The 20,209-nt window shown below is 57.3% G+C and overlaps 1 protein-coding gene across 6 annotated transcripts in view; it reads right to left on the bottom strand.

The window, feature by feature from the left end:
• The window catches only part of PAX5 (paired box 5), a 138,639-nt gene extending 124,182 nt beyond the window's left edge, over positions 1-14,457 (bottom strand). For 2 of the 6 annotated variants that reach the window (XM_055790605.1, XM_055790604.1), the window contains exons 1-3: positions 13,774-14,451; positions 6,300-6,465; positions 1,597-1,794 (exon numbers count right to left, since the gene is read on the bottom strand). In XM_055790605.1, coding sequence (XP_055646580.1) covers positions 1,597-1,794; positions 6,300-6,465; positions 13,774-13,819 — 410 coding nt within the window. In that variant the 5' untranslated portion in view covers positions 13,820-14,451. Of the gene's footprint in view, positions 1-1,596; positions 1,795-6,299; positions 6,466-10,595; positions 10,708-13,773 lie in introns of all 6 variants that reach the window. The other 4 variants (XM_055790603.1, XM_055790606.1, XM_055790601.1 and 1 more) reach the window with 4 other exon arrangements.
• Positions 14,458-20,209: the final 5,752 nt, after the last annotated feature.

Raw genomic sequence — 20,209 nt, 5'->3', positions numbered from 1 at the left:
AAGGACACAGCAAGAGGCAGAATATGGAAACTGTGTCAAAACATGACTGGAGGTTACTTGATCTCTCTTTTCCCTGGAGCTATGATTGCCTTTTTGGTAGTTTTTTGGAGGATGCTTGAAGCCCTACTGCACAAACACAGGTCTGCTCACAGGAGCGATGCTTCTCACACGGCAGGGCTCAAGTTGACTTTATGGAAGCAGAGCTTGCCCTCAGTTACCTGAGGTCAGGCAGAGTTGTATTTTCCTTCGGTTTTCCTGCTGTCTACATTATTTCTCAAATCCTTTTTAAAACTGAAAATGCCATGTCCGTAGGGTTACCGCATGCTGATCCGGAGCCTCAGTGAGTCAGGGACTCCCAGGCAGCAGCGAAGGCTCCACGTGAACTGACCCATTTTTGCTCTTAAACACGCAAACGTATGACTCAACATTCTGTTCAACAAGGCAGAGACACCACTCTCCACTAAGGCTGGGAAAGCCACTCCGGCTACTCAAGCGGCAACTCCATGAATGCAAATCAGGTTGGGATAGCCAATAAAAGAATATTGCATCAATTTACTTCACGTCCATGGACACAGATGGGACTTTATAGCTAGCTGCATTCAAGGAATTTGCATTCAATCGCACAAGTGAAAACCATCTCACCAGCGTGGTGAGGTCGAAGCCCGGCGCAGAGCATCCTCTGCGAAAATGAAAGGACTCTGCTTGCCAGGAGTGTGGGTGTGCATGAGGCTGCCCAAGTGCTCTGCCTTCCAAGTATTAATCCCTTATTATCAGTCTGGCAGGGCTGGAGGCATAACAGAGCATTTCACTGGGGCTTTTTTTAACACCGGCTTCAGACATTCTTTGACTCAGAAGGAAGCAGGCAAGGACAGGTGTAACTGGGATAGCAGTAGGTCACTATAGCTCCAGACCCCTCTGTGAGCCCAGTTCTGCCCAGCGAGGTCATGGCAAAACTCCCAAACGTGGAACTGAGTCTCCAAATGAGATTCTCCTGCATTTTTACAAAAGCAATTCAAGGCCACTTAAGCGCGTCCATGTAACAAGCAGACAGCTGAGGCACTTGAAAGCTACCAACCCAATTCTCCCAGTGATGTTCATGCTGACAGTAACGGCCAGCACTGTTCTGGTGCCACCTTCAGCAACACTGAGCAGGCATCAGGAAGACAGAAGTGGTACCTCAGACCTGTGCCTTGGGTTCCCTCCTCCAGGCACCCTGGCCCCCTCTTTCCCCAGGCGACTGCTAGCCCACCCAATGGCCATCTGAGCTTTCCCCAGGGGAAGAACATCCTGCTGAACCCCCACCCCATCAAGCAGAACAAAGGTCTCGTTCAGAGCAAGCACGCAGGATCATCACTGGCAAGGACTGCAACTCACAGACCGAGAAAAGGATGGGAAAGAAGCAAAGGCCAGCTGCAGAACCTGCCCAGTCCAAGAAATGCCCATCACCTGCAACGCTTTGGCTGCCAAGGTGAGCCCACAGCTGCTCCCCAGCCCCAAATGCATCAGGAAACCCAGGCAAGCTGCACTTCTAAATGAGGGTTCAGTGACAGTGCTTCCGAGGAGCATCCCTCCCTGGGATCAGACAGATCTCTTTACCTGTTAATTGAACTGACGCTGGGCACGGTGTCGTTGTCACACACTCGCTCAGCAAGGAGTCTATCCCTGATCTCCCAGGCAAACATGGTGGGATTTTGGCGTTTGTATTCTGCAATTTTTTCAACGACTTTGGGTGTGGCGACCTTTGGTTTTGATCCTCCAATCACTCCAGGCTTAATACTCCCAGTTTCATAATACCTGGGACAACATCCAAAACAAAGCTTTAGTTATCACAAATAGACAGAGAACATGCTTCGAGATTTATAGAGAAAATAATTTCAAGGTAACCAAACCCCAGCAAATCCTAAGATACATCTTCACTTCCACATACACATTTTCTGCCTATGTAGTGCTTTATCACCTAACAGATTAACTTATAGTAATTGGAATTGGGCCTCAAGATACAATATATGTTTTTCTGTAATAGCAAGACAAAAGAAACAATGCAAGATTAAAGGGCATGCCAGGATCCAAAATTAACTGAAAATGTGTGTTATTAATCAGCAGTACCAGCAATAATAGAAACAAATCACACCAAAGACCACTTTTTGTGCTGGACTCTTTTGTAGCAAATTACTGTTTCTACAGAAACTCTCTGTCATTAATATCTACATCTTGTTATCATTTCATAGCGAAATGAAGTTAGGTACTGTATTTTATTTGCACCTCTGGGATAAACATGCTGCCATAACTTTTTCCCATTTTATGGTTTTAGCATGCATATCACAGTTTTGAGAGTTAAGTGTTTCTCAAAATGCATCCTTTCTAACGTTAACATTTCTAGTAGTTTCAAGCACAGATTTGAAGGACAAGAGTGCTGCCCTTGCTCTGGAGGGGTCCCAACGGTGTGCAGATCAGCTTATGTGACCACTCCGTGGCCCTTCCTCAGGAACAGCATCCTTACCCACACCAGCAGCTCTGCCGACCACCACGCCAGGAAAGGCAGAGCCCTGGGTCCCTGAACCCACAGCAACCCGCCAGGCTTCTTCACATGTAAATCACACAGGAGGAACTGCTTTGGATAGCATTGCAACAGTATGTCCCAGCTACATCCCACGTCCTACCGACCTCCCCTTTTAATAAACAAAGCTTTGAAAACGCTGCTAAGAGCAGAAGTCATTTTTGATCCCTGGAGGGACAGAAGGCAGACCAAGAAATGAGATTGTGCTCCTTGGCACTGTCAGGAAGCCCAGCACACGAGGCGCTCTCCCAGACAGGCGCTTCTTTGTATCTTGTGAATTTTCGCATGACCGCATGAAAAATAAACCCCATGCCTACCTGCCCCACCTGCCCGGACCCAGCACATCCATTCTGTACAGCGCAGACCGTGAGCCTTTCAACCAGACACCCACTGAGCTGCACAGTCTCAGCAGCTTCAACATGTCCACTCCACACTCTGTGCCTGTATTTCTAATCGGGAGCTCAGAAATGACTCCCAAAGAAGAACATAAAGACTGTTTATTAACGTATTTTCTCCACAGCTACTCGACATGCCCAGTATATGGGGAAAAAAAAGCATTCATTCCCCAATCTTTCCAGCGTGAGCAGAACACAAACGGGCTGCGCAGCCAAAGTCTGTCGCATTGTAACATGCAACCACATTCATGAAATTCCTGCCAGGCTACCAGTTTTCAATTGTTCCAGGAGAGCTCTGTGTGCAGGGCCTTAAATTCCTTTTAAAGAGACCGCTACCGTGGCGTTTGCGTGTTTTCAGATATTCTGGATGCAGGTGTGGACTCCACCAGTCTCCACAAGCCGTTTAAGCAATACTAGTAATGGAAAGCATCAAGTGTCCGAGATGGATTAACCCTCCCGGTACAGAATCGTGCAGTCATTTAGGTGTCCCCAAACACAGCCTAGCCTGAGGGCAGGATTCAGCTCCCCCCATGCTTCCTGAGGACATGACAAAACAATGGTGAATGCAAACCGTAAACCTACTAGAAACTTGCCCCCCTGGCCTCAAAACCTTCACCGCTGGCACCTCTCCCATGAGGAGGGTGTAGGAGGACGCCAGACAATACCATGGAATGCTACCAAACAAAAAGTCACAATTTACTTAGCTCCAGTCAAAACATGCAAGTGTTCTGGGGTGCTTCTCTCCAACAGGGCCTCACTGCGCTGTGACATGGTGGCAACTGCCTCACGATGCTGGACAGCCCAGCTGAGCGTCACATCAGCCAGCAGCTCGGGAAGCTGTGGCCGCGTGTTTTCCACAGCTGACTCACTGCTGTAGTTAAGCCATGATGACAAAATCCCTCGCCACCACCGTGCCGCAGCAGTGGCAAGCTCACTGGGGGGTGACACAAAGCCCTTGGTACCCTCTGGCCAGCAAGACCTCCACCCCCAAATCCTCTAACCACTGCCTACGCACCCGTCCTCGCCACCTTGAGCCCTGCAAAGGCACGCGCACACCAGCGGGAGACATGCCTTGAGCGGGAGGATGCAGGATCGGGCCCAGACCCTTCATCCCCTGCAGCCAAGAGGTCTCGCTATGAGGGGGGACGACCGTCACCCAGCGACGGCACTGGCATCCCCCCCCTCTTCGCCCTAGCAATGACCCTAGGCACAGTCGAAGGGCCCGCTGGCTGCACAGCATGGGCATCCCTGACTCCCGTCTCCATTTTAAAGGCAAGGACAGCCGCAGTTGGCTTCATTTTACGCACATCAGGGCCCGACCCTTTGCTCCCAGCCAGTTCCCCATGCAGGTGAAGAGTGGGCACCCCAGCGTTACCCTCTTCTGAGGGGTGAGTTTCGCTTGCACTGCAACTACCGGTTCCCTGCCCCTGAGTGTTTTTTTAAGGCTGTACCAAAACCTGAAAAATTCCCACCAACAACATTCCAAACGTAAGGATTTGTTATGATTCTCATTTTTTCACGCACACGAAAACACACACACACACAGAGCTGCAATTACAGTGACATTTTACCCACTGTAATTATTAGTTATGAAAATAATGAGCTATGAAATTCCAATTTATTGTTGACAACTTTAATGACAAAGCTCTGGAGCCTCACTCCCAGCTCTATGGTGCAAATATATCTAACAGTAAACCTATGGAAACTACCAAAAGCAAAACCATCAGACATTTGCCTGGTAGGTAAATAAATTGCCTGTTTCTTAGCTGTGCGCTGGTCCTGACGGCGATCAGTGGAAATTCTGGTGCAGCAGAGAGAATCACCAGCCAAGCCATGCCAGCCACGAGCAGGAGCCCATGCCGGCAGCAGATGCAAAGCAATATCCCAGTGAAACAGCCCATGATGGGCAGGCAGGTTTCAGATATGGAAAGTTTTCCTCTCTAGAATAGCAAATGCATCAGCATCCTCAAACCTACGCCGGGAGGAACGCATGTAGCTTGCAGGCAGAACGTTATCCCCCTGTAAATGAAGGCCTGAGAGAAAAAGCGGGGATACTGAGAGCAACCGGCACGCTGGACCACGCGGCTCCCTAAAATCATGCCATGCGGGGCTGTGCGGGCAGATTTCCATTTCCCAGTTAGGGCAAGTACAGGTAGGAGGGGGCTATGGAGAAAAGAGTGCCAAGAGCTACGAAACCTGGGGCCTGTGGCTGTGCCAAGTCAGTCTGCTGCTGAACACTTAAATGGCCATTGAAAGATCATAAATGTTGCTAACCCAAGCAGATCCTCTGCATGATACTACCCAAAAAAATTGCTTTAACAGGCTTTGCAGCTATGCTATGTCCAGGAAAGCGAAGTGCGTCAAAATTGGAAAAGAAAAAGATTGTAAAAATGAAAACAGCAAGAGTAAAATGCCAAACAATGAAGTTAACTGTGAAAGTTCAGTAAATAGTTCAGGAATTAACTTTTCCGGATTATCAAGAAAAAGATATTCTAACAAAAAAAAAAAAAAAAAATGTTTTCCTTAACATAACTTGCCCAAGTACCTTAGAATACCTGGGGTCCAAAACCCTTTTAACACATATATTTTTTTACAAAAAATATGTTCAGATTTGTTCACGAGATACAAAGAAGCAAGCATGGCATTTTTTACCTGAATCTCTGTCACTTTTTAAAATGAAATCAGGCAAATACATGAATTTAATTTGCTGTTGCCATAGTGGTTCGAGCAGCTGCAGCCTGAGCAGAGGGCTGCTCCCTAAATAGCCAGAATTAAGATGGTTAACAGTTACTCATGGTGTTCTGTGTTCTAATTAAGAACATATTCCAGCACAAGAGTGCAAAAATATGTTGAATTAAACAGTGGGACAGATTGCAGAACAGCCTGTGGGAATGAATGCATGGCAATGCTGATGCAATATATAAAGGTATTATTGCGAAAAAGAGAGTCCTCTTCAGAAAGCAAAACAAGCAACTTCCACAACTTTTTTTTTTTTTTTTTCATTTTACTAAAGATGACTCCCAGATTTATTCTACTTCTTCAGAACAGACAGGTGCAGGACATACGCCATATATATAGCAAATATACCCCACATGGCATTTTGCACTTTCTGTTACAATTACCTATGAGAAACCCTGAAAGGGGCAAACCAGACGTATGAATGATGGCACTTTTTTCCCACACCAGGCATATAAAACCACGTGAGCGGTCATGAAGCCCCTCTCCTCACTGGACCAGTTTCCTGAGGTTTCTACTATTGTCCATTTCTTTGCAGCCTTCAATTCAGGGACCGGCACTGACACTTTTTCTCTTGACAGACACAGAAGGATTCATCATCCCCCCTTTACCTGCCAAGTATTTTGCTGACGCAGCCATGGCTGACACGGAGCTGCCGGGAGATGTCACACGGTCGGACCCCTTGGTGGGCGAGCTCCACGATCCTTTGGCGAACCACATCTGGGAGGGGGCGGCCATTCACAAAAACACCCCCCAGCTGATTGACGCCTCCATGTCCTGAAACACACAGGGGAGGGGGGAAAAGGGCAGGAGAAGAAGAGCTGTGTGAGAATTTCAGGGCAGAACCCCCAGACCCAGCACTCCCCAGCGCTGGACATCGTTTCCCCAGCGTTGCTCCGACCTCCGGCTGCTTTTCCCCGGGCGCTGCAGGACCCGACGCGCAGAGGTGGTCATGGCCGCGCTGCCTGCGCCGCCGCAATGCCACTCGCCGGAGGGGAGGACTCTCCTGCCTGAAGGCAGATCGAGCCCCAAGTGGAAAGAAAATAGCCATGGGGAACCATGCAGCCATGCCCAGCTCCCCGCACGTGGGCATCCCAAAACCAGCAGCTGCCCTGGCCCGACTGTGGGCTCCACAGGGGCAGGCCTGGTGCTGCCCCGTGGAGATGAGGCTGCTTGGGAGCCTCTGGTGAGGAAATCGGATGAAAATAAGGCTGGGTGATCGCTCAGACTCCAGGCTATTTATGTCTGAGCACAGAAGGAGACTACCTGAAATGAAATACATAGGGGTTGTGGGTTTTTTTTTTTCTAGATGCCTTGACTTCATCGAGAAAAAAAAAAAAACAACAACAAAAAAAAAAGCATGATTTCCGCTCTTACAATTTACAGCAGTCTTGGAAGATATTATGATCCCACAAATGAAACATGAACAGTCAGGCAAGCCCGGTATATTATTCCTTTTTGAGCAGATTTGCACTGTTCACCTTTAGCAAGGTGAATCAAGTATCTGGCGAAAACGGGACCCACCTGAATAGGAGTGAAACTGTGTAAAACTCATGAACACGCCATAATCCCACATACCAAGTGAGGTAATTTAATTAACCCTCGTGTTGTTAATCATTCAAACTACTTAGATTACAGAGGAGTGCAGAAGCTGAAAACAAGCAATAGGGGAAATATGGATGCCAATTCCAAAACAAAAATAATACAGAAAATCTATTTGCACAGGGCTTGAATAGGCTGGCAAGCCAAATGCCTCAGTGTTTAAAAGAAAAATTACTATATAGACCTATTTTTATTTAAATGCAGTCATTTCACCATTGATAAACCGCTGTCAAACTTCGCAAACACCTTCTATAACTGTCAGAACACATAATGAAATCCACATGAAGGACATGACTGCTAAAGCCAGCTAAAGCCTGTGGCAAGCAGACAAGTGTCTGCTCTGCCTTCATCAATGCGAGATGCAGACCTCTGCCAGTGGCTGAGCTGACCCCAGGCTCGTGCATCCCTCCTGCAGTCCCAGAGAGCAGGGGAGCAGATCCCGGGCACCGAGGCTGCCTTCAGCCACCCTGCCCAAGGCCACGCTGGGGCTGGGATGATGCGGCAGCTGGAGCCGGGACAACTCAACGGCAGAGGCGAAGAGGAGCAGCCCCGAAACGCTGCAGTGAACGAGACCTCGGGCTTCTCCCCTACTAGTGGCTTTGATTGTACAAAATCACGCACAGCGCATTCAATCTGACCGGCAAGGTCCGGTGGTGGAGGTCAGGGAAGGGGAGAGGGAAGAAGAGGAGGAAAGAAGGAAAGGGATGGGAAAGGAAGGAAGGGGAGAGAAGAAAGAGAGAAAGAGCAAGCAAGTGGAAGAAAGCAAAAGAAAGAAAGGAAAGGAAAGGGAAAGAAGGAAAGAAAAGAAAGGAAGCATTAAGACATGTCTTTCCTTAGGGAAAGGGCCGATTCTCACCCCGTAGCTCTCAGCCCCCAGGAGGCCGGCGGAGCCCGGGCCTGCCCAGGCTGAGAGCATCTGACCCTCCAGTCGCCGGGGGAACAAAGACCGGGGCCGCCGCCGCCCCTCCCGCCGGGGGACCCCTCCACAAACCCGCCACCGTCTCGAAAAGCGGCCCCGGCGCCTGGGCCGGCTCCCCGCCCGCTCGGGGTCCCCTTCACCAGCTGCCGCGCTCCCCGGACGACTGCGGCCGCCGGAGTCCCCGTCGGGCCGGGGGACTTCGAGAGGCGAGGCGGGGGGCACGGGGCTCAAGCCCCCGGCCCGCCGCACTGACGGGGGAGCGCGGTCGTTGCGCTGCTCCGCTCCCCCCTCCGCAGCTCGGAGCCCCGCCGCGGAGAGCGGGGACGGGGCGAGAGCCGGAGGCGCTTCCCGGCGGGGGGCGAGCCCGAGGGCGCAGGGGCCGGAGCCCCGGGGCTGCGGCGGGCAGGGAAGCGGGTGTCCGAACGGCGGCCGGTTCCGGGGAGCCGCCCGCGGAGGGGTCAGGGCTGCCCCGGCTGCGTGTGTCCCCCCCCCGCCAGCGCCCGGGACGGCGGTCGGCCCGGGCTGTGCCCACGCGGGACGAGGAAGTCGCGGGGACCGCGGGGGTGCCAGAAGGGGCCAAGGTCCCATTCGGGACCGACCGGGCACCGGCCGCCGTGCCCCGGGCTGCGCCGCCGGCCCCGCTCGCCCTGCCGGCGGCAGCCCCCCGCCGCTCGCCGGCTCCCCCGCCCTCCTCCGCCGCGTTCCGCCGCGTTTCACCGGGGTCGCCTCCCCCCTTCCCCCCCCCCCCCCCCCCCCCCCCCGACTCCCCCGGGGAGCCGCGGCTCCGGAGATCGTTTGACGGCGAAGGGCCCCGGGGGTTCCCCCGCTGCGGCCGAGGCCCAGATCGAAGACCGGCGTTTTGGTTTGGGGATTTTTTTTTTTTCCCCTTCTGTTTTGCCCCGAAATTTCTGCGGAAGGTATCGATTTCCCACGGCTGGCCATAATGCAGGGCGCCGCTGAAACCCCCGCGGCAGCCCCCGCCCAGGGCGTCCGGCCCCCCGCGGGCCCCGGGTCCGAGAGCGCCGCGTCCCGATCGTCCCCCGCGACCGGGCGGGAACGAGTGCCCCGCGTCGCCCCCCCTCCCCCCCACGCATCCCGCACGGCGGGCTTGCCGTCCGTAAAGTTCGCCTTTAAAAAAAAAAAAATAATAATACATAAATTCAACACACAAAAAAAGCCGTGATAGGGTTCAACGACGGGAGAGAAATAAACGCGGATTTAAAACGCCGTGTTGCGCGGGGAGGAAAGTCCGTTTGCACGGGGGCGGCAGATGCCCGTTACCGGCTGCTATCCCGGCCCCGGATACCTCCCGAAACCGTGTGACGGACGGAGGGAGAAGGCAGCGGCCGGATGAACAGCGATCGAGGCGAAGACGGAGGAAGGGAGATTTCCAGCCCTTATGCTGGTTGGTTTATCTCGCAAACAAATTTCTTTTAGCTAAAAGGCTGCGGCGCACCAGGAAATGAGGTTAGTTCTACCTTAAATTTCCTCGCAATCTTTCGCCGTAATGCAGCGTTTAACTCACCGTGAGAGAAGATGTCATTTCGCATAACACTGTGCTAATGGATAAGTCTTCCCCGACCTCTCAAGCACAACAAATCTCAGGCAAGCCCATCGCGCACGACCTGTTAACCAGTTCTGCTGCCCGCTCGTCTGCCACCGCGCTGCCCGACGCGGAGCTCGCCACGGGATTGCTACGCTTTTCTTTGGGTGATTAAAAAAAAAAAATCAAAAATAAAATAAGAAAGAAATAAAGAAACTCTTCCCTCCAGCCCCGCTCCGTGCTCTTCGCATTTTTTTGCCTTTTGTTGTTGTTGTTTTTTTAATTAACGAATATCAAAATGTTGAAATAGAGAGCATATCGTATAGCAAACTTTTCCGTTCCTCGGAAATACCGGGTGGCTTTCTTCCCACATATTCGATTTAGGAGGAAACAAACAAAAAAAATCCCAAACAACAACAATAAAAAAATCAACACACAAACAAAACACACACACACACACATATATATATATATATATACACACAAAAGCATGCGTGCATATACACAGACACACGCAGTTAAGCGTGCGTGTGCACCTATCTATGCACGGGAAAATAAACCTCGGACAACCCCTCAGCATCCCGCCGCCGTCCATCCACCGGCAAAGCCACCCCCGACACCCCGCCGGCCTTCCCGAAGGGCCACGGCGGCTGCAGGCGGGTGACCCGGGGCCGGGGGGAGGCGGCAGAGCAGCCCCGCGCCCCGGAGCCAGCATCAGCCTCGGACCATCGTTTGTCCGGAGCCCCGGGGCAGGCGGGGAGAGGTGGCCCCGGTTGCCCCGTCCGCGATCGCGCAGGGCCCGTCGCAGCCGTGTCAGAGAAGTTGAACTAGCAGCCTACTTACTATGCATTGCTGCAAACGGGTCGTGCTTACAGTGTATTTCCATCGGAGCGGTCCGGGCCGGGGCGGCCTCGCCGAGCAGACTTCGATTCGCCGGCGGCGCTCGGGTTTGGGGCTGGGGAGAGGGGTGGGTAGGAAGCGCGGGGAAACAGCCGGAGACCGGAAAAAAAAAAAAAAAAAAAGAAGAAAAAAGAAAAAAAAAGAAAAAAAAAGAAAAAAGTAAAGAAAAAATCCCCAAAAAAGGCAAAAATAAATACAAAAAAAAAAGCCCCAAGAGTCCCGCCCGGAGCGGGGTCGCGGTATCCGACAGCACCGGCCGACTGCGGCTCCCCGCGCCGCTCGCCACGTCCGGGGACTCGGGAGGGGAGGGGGGGTGAAAAGGGAGGGGGGGGCGGCGAGTAGCGGCCGCCCTGGACTGCGCCTATGCCCCCGGCCGCTCCCCGGGCGGCCACCGGCGAGCCGCAGCACCCGCCTCCCGGCTCCGAGGCGGTGCTGGGCGCGGAGGGGGCGGGCGTCTCGGTCCGGCGACCGGGAGCCCGGCGCTCCCTGCCCGACGGCTCTTTGTGCTGGCGGCACCAGCGGCTGCGCGGCGGCCTGGACGGGCGGCAGCGGGGACGGGCGTCCCGTCCGCGGGGCTCGGTCCCGGGGCGGCGGCGGTGCGCTCCGCCTGTGCCGCCCCCCGCCGCGCCGCTCGCAGCAACTCGCGGAGCCGGGCGGGGCGGCGGTGGTGCGAGGGGAGCGGCGGGGGAAGGTGTGCGAGAGGGCGGGGAGCGGGGCGGGGGCCGGGCTCGCCTCGCCTCGCCGCGGCCCCGCGGGACCGAGGCGCCCCGTCAGCGGCCGCCGTCCGACCTGGGGAGCCGGCGCGGCGCGCCCATCCCCATCGCCGCCGCCGCCGCCCGCCGGGCCGCGGGGGCCGCCGCCGCCGCCGCCGCCGCCCCTCCCCGCTCGCCGTCGGCCTCCGGGCTCGCCGGGGCGGCGCGGCGCCTGGCTGGCTCGGGCGGTGCGCCCGGCGCGCTGCCGGCCCGCGGCGGGCGGCGGGGGTTGTGGCGGGCGAGGAGGGCGGGGGCGGGGGGCGGGCCGGCGCGGGGGCGCGCGGGGCGGGGCGGGGGGCTCCGCCGGTTGCCGCGGGCACCGCCCCGGGACCGCGCCCGCCGCCCCCCGGCCTCGCCCCGCGACCGGACTGCGCGGCTCAGCGCGCCCGCGGAGACGGCGCGGCGGGTGGCGCTTCAGCACCGCCCGGCTGGACAGCGGCGGGCCGGCAGCGGGCGGCGCCCGCCCGTCACTCACCGCCCCGGCCAATCGCAAAAGTTAACTTGACGGCGCCCCGTATTGGCCGCCGGGCGGCGCCGACGGCCATTGGCGGGAGAGGGGCCAATGGGGGCGGGGGGGCGTGGCTGCACGCCCCCACTGGGCGGGTGCAGGGCGGAGGCTCAGCCATGCGAGACCGTGGAGGGAAGGGGGAGGGCTCCGGGGGGGCGGGCCCCGCCTCCCGGGGCCGTGGGCGCGGGACCCCCGACGGGTGGATGGAGCATCCCAGGGCTGGGGGATCCTCGACGGCGGGACGGCGCGTCCCGCGAACGCGAGTCAGCCGGCAAGCCCGAGGGAGCTTCCCGGGGCTGTCGGTCTCCCCGGCGGCCGGACGGCGCGTCCAGGGGCCGTGTGTCCCCGATGGCCCCCGGCCCCGGCAGCCCGGGCAGTGGGTGAGGACGCAGAAGGCCGCGGGCGGGGGCTGCTGTCGGGGTCTCGGTCTCCGCCCGCCCGCTCCCTCCGCCGTCGCGGCGGGGCCCGACGGCCCTAGGGGGAGACCGCCGCCTCCGGGGCCGAAGGTGTGCCGCTCCGGTCGCTGAAACGCGGGTCCTGACACCCGGTTGCGCCGGCCTCCGCTTGCGGTGGCTGCGGACCGGGCCAGAAATTCAGGGTCTCTTCCCCCTGTCCGCGTCTGTCCCGCCGCGGGTCAGCGTGGGGGCACGGCAGAGTCCAGCCGAGCCACATCCCCCACCCTCGGCCCCGCCGGGGGCCTGCCGCCCCGCCGAGGGCGCCGGAGTCCCGTCTCCCCGGGCAGCCGCCGCAGGGCCGGGGCCGTGGAAGGCGCTGTCTGCCGGCCGCTCCCAGGGGAGCGCCGCCCCCTTCCCCCGCCGCCGCTGCACCCACGGCCCACGTTCTCGGGGCCCCGGCGGCGGCAGGGCCGGGCCGGGCCCCCCCTAGGCGGCGGCGCTGGGCGGGTGAGCGAGGGGCGAGTTTTCGTTGAACGCGAAACTCCCGGGCGCGGCCGTGCAGCCGCAGCCGCCGCCGCGGGGACGGGACGGGACAGGGTGGGGGGTGGAGGTCCGGCCGGGCCGGGAGCCGTCGGGGGTCGACCCACCCGCCCCCCCGCAGCTCGACGCCTCGACCCGAGGGAGATGTCGGGGTTGGGGCGGGGGCTGGGGGGGGGGGCGCCGGCCTGGCTGGAACGAGGAGGGCGGGAGGCGCGGCACCCCCCCCGCCTGGTCTTCATCGGCCTCCCTCCTCCTTCTCCCCCCGCGCGGGGCACCACGGGTGAAGCCTCCCCCCGGACCGACACCCCGCGGGGATGCGGCGGCACCGGCGGTTCCCGCGGCGGGAGAGGCCTCAGGGCGCCGCGCTGCCCGCCCCGGGCTGAGCTGCCGGTACCGCCGCCCCCGGCCCCCCCTCTTCGCCCCCGGCCGCTCCCGCCGCGCGGGGCGTGCGGCGCGCCGCCATGAAATGCTTTATCGATTAAACGATTATTCAGGCGATTTAACTAATAAAAGTCCCCATCGATTGCTTCGGAATTGCATTTCGCCGCTGCGCCGCGAGGCCGCCTCGGCACCCGCACCCACCGCCGGCCCCACGGCCACGCCGCCGCCGCGCTCCCCGCCGGGACGAGGCTCTCCCCGGCCCTCTCGCCGGTCTCCGATACCGACGCCCTCGCTCTCCCGGCCCCAGCCGCGGGGCCGGCGGGCGGACACCCAGGCGGCCCTCGCCGCCGGCGCGAGGCCCCTCCGCGGGACACGGCGGGTCCCGGCAGCCCCCCCCCGCGCAGCCCCGAATGCCCCAGAGGCAGCCGGCCCCGGCCCCGCCGCGCCCGACCCTGCCCCGGGCGGCGGCTCACGCGTAACCGGCCGCGGCGGCTGGTCTCGGCGTCGCCACGGCCCCCCCCCCCGGCCTCTAGCCCGCGTCCCACCTGTGCGGCCAGCCCGGGGGGTCCCGTAGGTTTTCTCCAACTCCATCCCGGGTTGTCGGGGCTTGGGGAGACGAGCAGCGAGAAAAGTTTCCACGTCGTGTTGCTATAGCCTTCCCTTTCCTTCTTTTTTCCTTCTTCTCTTCGTTTCTTTTCTCCTCGTGTTTCCTTGTTTTGTTTTCTCCTTTTCTTTTTTCTTACCTTTTTTTCTTTCTTTTCCTTTCTTTTCCTTTTTTATTTTCTCTTTTCCTGTCTTTTCTTTCTTGTCGTCTTTTCTTTCTTATTCTTCTTTATTTTCTTTATTTTCTTCTTCTTATTTTCTTTTTTCTTTTTTTTTTTTTATTTTTTTAAGGAGCTCTCGCAGGTTGGAATAATTCAACTCTTCCGCTCCCCGCCGAGCTTTTGCAGCTGATCACTGAGCTGAAACTAAACGTTTTAGGTGGAAAAAAGCCTCTGAAGGAACCGTGAAATGATTAAGAAAGTAAAGAGCTCCTCGCCATGTGAGATCATGTCCTGTTCTCTAAAACATCACAAGATGTCCCCAGACGCAGCCAAGAAAACCCAAGAAAACTCTTTGACATCTGTTGTAGCAGGAATCAAAGTTTGCTCGCAGCCAGCCGCCCCCCGAGCGCTCCGGCGGCTGCTGCAGGGCGGCGGCGGCGGCGGCGGCGGTGGCGTAGGCACCTGCCCGCTCTGCCCCCACCCGTCCAACCCCTCACCAACTTTTCAGCAGAACCGACTTCCCCTTCCCGGGCCGGGAGGTGACGCCGCAAGCCCCGGCGCTGCGCTCCCTGCCGGGCCGGGCCGCAGCGGGGGCGGGACGGGGACCTGCCTGCCAGAGCCTGGGGGACGGCGGAGACACCCCCGGCGCCGGCATCGCCCCCTGCCCTGCCCTGGCCTTCGCCCCTGGCGGAGGGAAAAGACCTTAAGCCGGGGCGCAGCCCGGGGGCGAGCGGCCCGACGGAGGTGCCGGTGGGGAGGAGGGGGCTGGGCTGGGATTTCCCGGCCCTGGGTGCAGGGGACTGCTGGGGTTCCCCCCACCCCCCGCACCTCCCGTTTGCATGGCGGCCTCCAACCGGTGCCGAGCCGCGGCTGCAGACCCACGGCCGCGTCCCGGAGGCCTCGGCGGCGCCGGTGAGGGCGGGGAGAGGAGGTTTCACGAGGCCTGATCGTTCCCAGATTTATTTTTCAGCAAAGCGATTGGGGGGGGGAGGCTGTGTTTAAAAAAAGTAACGGCGCGGCTTTTCGCAAGGAACGAAATCAACACCAGCCCCACACGGTATCTGCCGTTAAACCGGGGCCGCCGCCGCCCTGGCCCGCTGGCAGCGATGTCCCCGCTGCCACCCGCGCACGCCCCCGGCCTCCCACGCCGCCGCCAGGTCTCGCTCTCACGGAACCCGCCCAGACGTGAAAACCGCCCGTCGGCGGGGGACCGGCCGGGGTCTGCTGCCCCCGCGGGGGGCCGAAGGGAGGTGGCAGAGCGGCCAGGGGCAGCCCCGCGCCGCGGCCGGCGGGGAAGGAGGGCCGTCCCCGCATGTGGGGAGGCCAGGAAGGTACCGGGGGCTCACGCCCTCCCCCCCGGCGCCCCCTCGTCTCCCCCAGGAGCTAACATGGACGCGGCTCTGCTGCATCCCAAAGCCGTACATCCTTCTCCCGCACATCCCTCCGCTCCGGACGCCGGCGCATCCCAGGACGGGCGACCCGGCTGCCCCGGCTGGCTCTACAGCTGGGCCGGCACCGGGCCCACCGGGACCCCCGGCCGCGTGGCCCCGTCCTGCGAGTTTGCCTCTCGCTAAACGCTTCCCTTTTCACCAACGTTTCTTTGCTCTCATTTGCTTACACCAAAATAGCCGGCGGACAGAGCCCGTTTTCCGCTGGTTCTCTCCGAAATGCAGCCGCTGGGTGAACAACCGCTCCGGGGCGGCCCTTCCCCTTGCCGGGGAGGCAGCCCCCGGTAAACCGAGCAAGCGAACAGCAGACACCCCCCCTCCCCATCCCCTCCAGATGCTCTTCTCTCCCCCGGCCGCGGCAGCAGCGAGGAATCCCGGCAGCGCTTCTCCGACCTCACGCAGGGAAACGAACGAAAAACATTTTATTGTCCCAAGAACAGGCCGCGGTGCTCCCGCCCCCCCACCCGCCTCGGCATCGCAGCCGCCCGCCCCGGCGCTGCCACACCGGGCCCGTTGCCCTCGGGGACCGCGGCATCCCGCCATGTGCGGGCCTGGCTCCGCCGCCGGGACCCGACCAGCCTGGGCATCCTCACCGCCGCCGCGGGGCGGGGGGACCGGGGGCAGCGTTTGGGGCCAGACTTGCGCTCCTCCGTCCCAGGGCACCCCCGGCACTCCCGAGCCTGACCGAGGGAGGGGTTTCGGGCGGGGGGCGAGAGCCGTGCCCCGCCAGCAGCCAAGGGAAGCTCTTGCTGTGCCCACCCGCAGTGGGGGTCCCGCCACTTGGGCGGGTGCCCCCGGGAAAATGCCTCTGGCTCCAGCAGCAGCAGCATCTTCTGCAAGGGCGTGTGAAATGCAAAGTCGCACCGTAGATGGAACCCAGCCCCAGCCCACCGCAGAGCCCACCACGTTTCAGAGTACTGCCGTGCTTTCTGTGCGCGCGGAGAGGCCGCTGAAGACACAGCGGGGAGAAGGAAGAAACCACAGCACGGCAGAATTATTTTTTTGTTGAGAGTTTTCCAAGGGCGGTTGTTGTTGCCTGCCCTCTCCAAAACGACGAGAAGATCATCAGCCCTGACCAATCTTTTGTGCTTTTCTTTCTGATGCACAGCGTGAGGAGGCAAGAGGGTGACCCCCACCCTGCAGGCACACCAAGGAGCCGGGTGCTGCGCAAGGTTCGGATCACCGGCAAAACACCTGGAACCGCTGGAGCAAAGCATTCGCATCGCCTTGCCTCCCTGGGTACCAGCCTGCTCTGCTCCTGGGGCGTCCTCCTTTTCCCGAGGCAAGGGGAACCATGATTCTGGGGGAGCGGAGGGGCAGAGGGTTGCACAGAGCATCCGAAGCCCCACACCATCTTTACAGTTAACAGTTTCCTCACATTTCTGTTAAACACACCAACACCAAATGTGAAAGAGGGAGAGCGCCACTACAAATGACCCACCTGCCCCTCAGCCTAGGCAGGACTAGTAGAGGGTAGGGGGTGTTACTGTTTTAGAAATAGCCGCTGCTTCCCAGTGGTACCATCGTCTCTTTTCCCTCTAATGTCTGTCATTTCAAATTGAAAATATGGGAGATCTAGTGGTGACTCCGGCCCAGTATGCTCCCAGGGATAAAAGTGAACTCTGAGATGGGTGTGACACTTAGGCTGTAGGAACGTAAAACGTGTTAGATGGGCAGTCCTGTAAAGCTGAGAGCACTTGGGTGGCATAATCTGATATCCAGGGCCCTCTTCAGAGAGCTGTCCACAGGAGGCCATTGGGAAATGAGGTTTGAAGGATGAAAGCATGGAGAGGAGGCATCCCATCATCGTCAGAGTTTGCTGGGGCAGCCCATGCGGAAGAGGTGCTCTGTCCCCATGGATGATGTGCTAACAATGGGAAATTTATTAGGGAGAGACATTGCCAGTCTTGTCAGCGCTCCGTTTCCCAGCCTGGTCAGTCCATCAAGGGAGCAAAGCCGAGGGGCACAGCTGGCAATACCAGTGGGGTTTATTTTTGAGTGCGAAAGGAGGGCAGGAAATGCTGAAAGACTTCTCTTTTTCAGTCAATGTGCATTATTACTTTTGCTCTCCCCTCCCTTAACACTACCTGCTGTCTCAGAAAGTTGCCACTGGTCGCACCAGATGGCAAGTGGTGCACTGGGGGTCCTCGCTGGGCGTATTTAGCAGAGAGCCCCTGGCATCCTGCTGCAGGAAGCACCAAGGCAGGGTGAAATGCTTTTCTGAAAAGGCTGCCCGCGACTTTGCTGTACCGCACCCTGAAGGCTGCACCTCACCACCGTTTCTGCACCTCTGAGACTTTTATTCTCCATTCCACAGCCTTACTTATTACTTACTTACTTACTTACTTACTTACACAGTGGCCTGGACCTGCATTTTCACTGATAAATTTGCATCTAAGCAGAAGCCCAACCCAGTTTATCAAAACAATGAATAGCCCAAACCTGTTTTATCAGTCTTTTGTGGAAGGGTTCAGGGATGTAGCAAATGCTTCAGTCCCCTCAGTCACTTTCACTGATCTCAAGTGTGGTTATTTTGATAGTTAAGACACGGTTTTAAAAGTCAACTTGGCAGAACTTTCTGCCTGGTGACACGGTTACATGCGCAGCTGAAAACGAGCCAGCACCCGAGGGAGGTCAAGCCACACCAGATGCTGGCTTCTACCTCTTCCTGAGAGCCGTGTGAGAAACCCCACCGTATCCTCTGACATTACTGCAGTGACGTGGTACAGTGAGGGCCTGGCCTCCCAGGAGCGCAGCACGGCTGGACTGCAGAGCTCGGGCTTCCCCAGGCCCTGCATGACAGCTCCTCGTCCGAACCCAGCGGAAGAGCGTGACACAAGGCACCACCGGCAGCAGAGCTGGTACCCTGCAGCCAGTGGGATCCAGCCTGGCAGGATGCTCGGGAAGGCAAAGTGCTTGTTCCAGAGGCAGTGGCGGAGGTGGGGTGAGTGCTGCTTTTGGGACCGGAGTGCAGAGCAGAGGGAACAGACCCTCAAAGGCTGCGGTGCCTGGGCATGGAGAGCAGCTCCCACCCTGCCAGCAGAGCTGCAGCCAGGCGCCGGGAAGGGTTGCTGATCCCTTTGCCACATAGGAAACCCCAGGAGGTGCAGCAGCACGCCTGGGGAACGCGCAGGTCCGGCCAGAGCACAGAGCAGGAATCGGATCCGTGCAGCTGCAGGTCAGGAGCCTCGTGAAAAAGCCCCTTCGAAGTCCAGACTTTGTCACCAAGCTCGGACTTCAACAGTACCCCTGGGGCACCTGGCAAGCGGCATGTCCCGAGGGGCAGGCTGTAACGGAACTTCTGCATTAGGCAGAGCCGACAAGCTTGCTGCGGGGCTGCCGTCTTGCTTGAAGGAACAGCTTGCTCACTTATAAGCCCTGCTTCCTTCTTTCTGAATGCATCCTCCTGTGGATATTTTGAAAAGAGGGGCCCATTTCAGCTACGCTGTGAAGTAAAGAGACCAAGAATGAAGATCTTTTTTTACGGGAGATCTAGCTGGAAAGTGATCGACTCTCCTTATACAATGCTTGCTTTTCCAGCCTCTCTCTAGAAAGCCAAGAACAAAAAATTCAACCCAAGTTCATCCTGTGCTGTAACTTTTGTGTTTGCTGCTATTAAAATGCTGAAAAAGGTCAAATTGATTCCTTTGCTTTGACGCTTGCTGGGAGAAGAGGTAGATTGGAAAATAGGAAGTTAAATCACTGAATAGTCGGCTACCAACAATTACCAGTGAAGAGGAAAATACAGCTGATTAAGTGAGCCCTTTGCTAGACATTAAAGTGCCCAGAAAACGCAAGCAGGAGACAGGAGGTTAGAGAAATCTATGGCTTTCTCAAGGCTCAGAAGGAGCCATACCCAGGGTATTAACTGTTATTTTTTCTAGATTAGGTGTCCTGTTAATATCCGCTTCACACCTATTGATTGAAAAAAAGGGTGGTGGGTCACAGCCTCCAAACACATAATTAACTGTAATCAAATAAACGGCCAAGATCAGAAACCGGGCAGCATTCAGAGTCCAGCTTTGTCCAGAATCTCTCTAGGTCAGGTGTTTAATACCTACAGGAAAACACAGTACAATATTCTCCTGCTTCTCCTTGGCTAGATAGTTGATGGTCGAGTAAATACATCTCTCAGTTGACATGCTGCCACATACACAAATAGATGCCACTGTAAAACCTAGCTGCCAAAGGATTTTTCATCTCAACATCTTGCGCTTCTAAAGAGATCTCAAATTTTCCCGAGAATATTTCTTAGATACATCAGAACACATGCTTTAGGTAGGTGTTTTAACCACCACCTTTCAATGGCTTGCAGAAAGGTTTCCTTTCACAGTTTTAGGAACCATGCCAGTACTTGCAAGAACATTTAAATATGTATTTTATCACGCTAATCACCAGAGTTTTTTATGCAGCAAGAGCTATATATTTATGGCAGATATTTAAAGGAGCAGAGTGGATGAAAATGTTTGTACATGTCCAATCCTCAGGCCACACTGTTACAACCCAGCACCAGGCTTGCTTGGACACCAGCAAAGAGCAAATGACATTGGCTGGGCCCTAACAGAGGTGGTATGTTCTCGTCATGATGCTCAAAAAAGTAATTATGTCTCTTGCCAGCTCTGTTGTCTTTCCGTTGCCGTGCTGCTCAGGGTTTCCATCATCACGTCCTCCCAGGATCCGGACAGAATAGTTTCTGACAAACTGGAAATGCCCGTACCATGGCAGCAGGACAGACCCCGTGAACTGCACCATCATCAAGGTGACTCCAC

The sequence above is a fragment of the Falco peregrinus genome, chromosome Z, assembly GCF_023634155.1.
Source record: "Falco peregrinus isolate bFalPer1 chromosome Z, bFalPer1.pri, whole genome shotgun sequence".
NCBI classification, from domain to species: domain Eukaryota; kingdom Metazoa; phylum Chordata; class Aves; order Falconiformes; family Falconidae; genus Falco; species Falco peregrinus.
The sequence above is the reverse complement of the archived record's forward strand: the minus strand, read 5'-3'. Positions and strand labels throughout refer to the sequence as shown.